At 41.0% G+C, this 3,803-nt stretch overlaps 1 protein-coding gene across 1 annotated transcript in view; it reads left to right on the forward strand.

The window, feature by feature from the left end:
* Window positions 1-3,192, forward strand: part of LOC106808822 (signal transducer and transcription activator-like) — a 10,608-nt gene extending 7,416 nt beyond the window's left edge. The window contains exons 2-3 of the mRNA XM_014811690.1: window positions 2,291-2,467; window positions 3,125-3,192. Of these exons, the coding sequence (XP_014667176.1) occupies window positions 2,296-2,467; window positions 3,125-3,192 (240 nt within the window). The 5' untranslated portion in view covers window positions 2,291-2,295. The remainder of the gene's footprint in view (window positions 1-2,290; window positions 2,468-3,124) is intronic.
* Window positions 3,193-3,803: the final 611 nt, after the last annotated feature.

Genomic DNA, 3,803 nt, shown 5'->3' on the forward strand with positions numbered 1-3,803 from the left:
TCGTAGTTTTTCTAGAGCCGATGAGTAATTTTTGTGTTACAAAGTAGCACGCCCAAATATTTTATATCTGTCAGGGTACGAAATGACAATGCGAATTTGTTATGTATGATTAATAATATGCGGGTATTATTTGAATTTATCACGGAATGGATTCACAAATGCAATCTGATGACCCCTGCATCGCTGTTTGTTGTGTATAGCCAGCGTATGACAACTTAGATAGTGGCCGGATATGTACTCGGTGCCGTGTGAGAGCAGTCAATGTTGCCCGCACACTTATTAATTACTCTAAATAATATATCATTAAGAGCTAATAATACCTTTAGGTATTATAATGAATATAATAAGGTATTATTAGCTCTTGATATCATAGATAGTAGAATCGTGTTACTGGAGCTCCTTCCATCAGCGTGGAAGCTGACACAGTGAGACATGTAGACAAGGGGGGTGTGTGTGGATATATCTTTCGGTCAATGTATCGTGTATATTATCAAGACATTATCAAGAAGTGCAACTGTGCCGTATTGTGGGAATACTTACCAGAACCACAGCGCAGGGTTTAAAAAAATTTCAGCAACTAACTGGGCAGCAGTACTTTGCTTGTATACGTTCTAGTTACAACTACTTAATAATGAAGTGATTAGTGAGTATATTGCTCTTACTCTTAGTAATCATACCAGTGCGTAGAAAAGTAGAATTTTTTTAATAAGACAATTGCATGTATTAAATTGGAAAATGAATAAAATGAAGTAGTAATCACATGTTAGTTTTATCTGTTTCAATCGCGGGTGTCATTAGTTGTTCTATGTGCGGCAATGCCTCAGGCGTGGCTTCATTTCCACGTGTTCACACATTCATGATATCACTGTGGAAATGATTAACATAACATTCCGTGGCATACATTTAGGATAATAATAATTACCACATATGATATCACTGTGGAAATGTATCACTGTGGAACATTTCGCGGCATACATTTAGGACAATAGGATAATTACCAGATATAATATCATTATGCATATATTTTACATGGCATTATGCGGCATACATTTAGGAAACAGGTGATTATAATAGATGACATCAATTATGCAAATAAATAACATGGCATTCGGCAGCATACATGTAGGATAATAGTAAGTACAAGATGTGATATTAGTATTCATTTCATTGACAGAACATTTGGCAGCATATGCTTGTAGGATGAAAGTAATTACAAGGTATGATATCGGTTTATGTAAATAATTAACACGACATACCACAGAAAACATTAGGACAATAACAATTACAAGGTATGATATCTGTTTATGGAAATAACACGGTATTCCGCGGTATATACTTAGGATACGTAACAGTAAATACGATATCAGCTCAGCGTAAGTACAGATCAGCGTGGAAATAATTAGCATAAATTTTCGCGGTATACATTCAGGATAATAGCAGGACATACAGACATTTATGATAATAGTGATTACAAGATTGATATCGGTATGCGAATAATAATTAGGGCATTATCAGTAAATATATACCATTCGTAACCTCGTAAATAATAGTCTTCAAAGTTCAAGGGACTACATCTAAGACGGAAAGAGACGAGTTGATCACTGGCGTAGCTAAGGGGGGGGGGGCACAAGGGGGCCATGGCCCCCCCATCAGATTTTAAATCGTAACGTTTATGTGGTTAGTACTTCACTCAACTGGGGTCTATTGACTAATCTCTTTGGAGCTGTTGTCATCTGGCTTGCTAGTACCGATGTTTTGAATGGCATTTCATTGAGTTTAGGATTGGATTATCAGTTTGAGCAGAGTTAAATATTTATTTCCTGCTTTCATGATATTAGTTGTAGCTATCAATATGAAATAATAATTAAATGTACAAAGATGCATGCTAGTATCTATTTCTTATTGCTCTTATCAATTAAATTTCCTCTCTATTTCAATCGCACAACGGTTTTTAGCACTCGTCTCTCTAGAACCCGCTATATCCCACCTTTGAGCATTCGCCTTCTCTCTGGTACTCGCTTTCCCACCTGTTAGCATTCACGTTTTCTCCGATTCTCTTTCACTGTTGGTTTATGTTCATCTACCGTATCCCAGCATTCATATTTTTCGTTCTCCTGCTCCATTTGGTTGTATGTCGCCAGGTGGCGCTGTTCTATTGGCACTAATAGAAAATCTTCAGGACCTATTGTAGTACGCATGTGCAAAGTTTCACAATTCTAACCGAAAGTGCACGATCCATGCGCTTATCCGCCCTACTAGTTTGCATAATGAGAATTCTTGTCGTCTGCAGACCACATGGGCGTGTACCACCTGGCAGCATGGACGGCGGCTGACTTCAAGCAGCGCTGCCTGGCCGATCGCATCCGTGACCTCGCGAGCTTGCTCTACCTGTGCCAGGACCCGAATGCAGAGCCGATGCCTAAAGACCAGGCGCTGCAGAGTTACTACACGATTCCCGAGCCACAGTGTACGTTTTCGTCTAACTCATAGAACAGATGTGTTAACACAACAGTAACAACAGCTATGATTTGGCAATTACAGTCACGTATAATACGGTACTACTGCGTAATAGAGACGGGTGCCTCCGGTAGCAATGCACAGTATCGAGGCACTAGAAACGTAACTTAACTGATAAAGCACTGCACGTCCATTTGATGACATGTCTATTGAATGTAGCCCTGATGTGCTTTTCTTGTCAAAGTTAGAAAGTGCAGTCAGTCTAGCAAGCCAGGTACTGTCTTGTCGATTTCATCAGCATTTCAGCATTTAAGGTATCATGGTGCAGGTTGCGAAATTAACGCGAGTCCGGAGTCAAATACTCCCTGATTTACTGTCGGACTCCCGGATTTGACATATGCAGGAGTCCGTGTGACTCCCTGAAAATTCTGCTAAACAAACTAGTTCATTCCGGAGCACGGCCTTGCGGAATTACCGAATTTTTTCAGCAAATGTCCAAAGAAAATTCGGCAGACGTGCCATGCAGACACGTCACATGCGTTATTGTTAATATCTTTAGTTTTGAACTTCAGACTGCAGACTCCCTCTTTTTGAGGGCAGGGAGTCCGTTAGACTCCCTTATTCACAAGTTAATTTCTACCCCTGATGGTGTTTTGACATGTTTCAGTGAAAATGGAACCGAACGCCGATGGATATGTCGTCTCTGACCTGAAGTGTCATCTGCCAGACAGGTAGGTAACGATTAGGTGTGGAACGACATGGGTAGCTCACAATACGATCCATATCATGATACAGCCTTCACAGTACAATCAGTATCATGATACAGCCTTAGCGATACGATCCGTATTACGATACAGCCTTTACGATATGATATCTATCGTGATACAGCCTTCACGGTACGATACGTATCACAATACAGCTTTCACAGTACGATACAAAGTGCAATACTTTTAAGAGAAACTACCTAGTAAGCTATGTAATCAAGCGGGGCTCTGTGATCACTTACAAATCAGTATCATTGAGTGCTTAGTAAACAGCTTCTATGGAATTGCGAATTGTTTTACGTTTCGTTTGTTTTTAGCTCATCTGACATAGTCAGATGCAGCTTGTAGAATCGCATGACCGTCCGTCCGTCCGTCCGTCCCGTCGTCCGTCCGGTCGTCCGTCCGTCCGTCCGTCCGTCCGTCAACAGTTGGGCACAAATCTTAACCGCTCGACGTACGGTCACGATATTCGGGTCGTTGGGGGGGATCGTCAAAACGAGGTGGGATGCCGACGCTGGGGGTCAGAGGTCAAAGGTAGTGATGTCACGATCATCGATTATACTCGATCATCGGTTGAACAGT

Source organism: Priapulus caudatus, unplaced genomic scaffold (assembly GCF_000485595.1).
Source record: "Priapulus caudatus unplaced genomic scaffold, Priapulus_caudatus-5.0.1 Scaffold308, whole genome shotgun sequence".
Classification (NCBI taxonomy): Eukaryota; Metazoa; Priapulida; class Priapulimorpha; order Priapulimorphida; family Priapulidae; genus Priapulus; species Priapulus caudatus.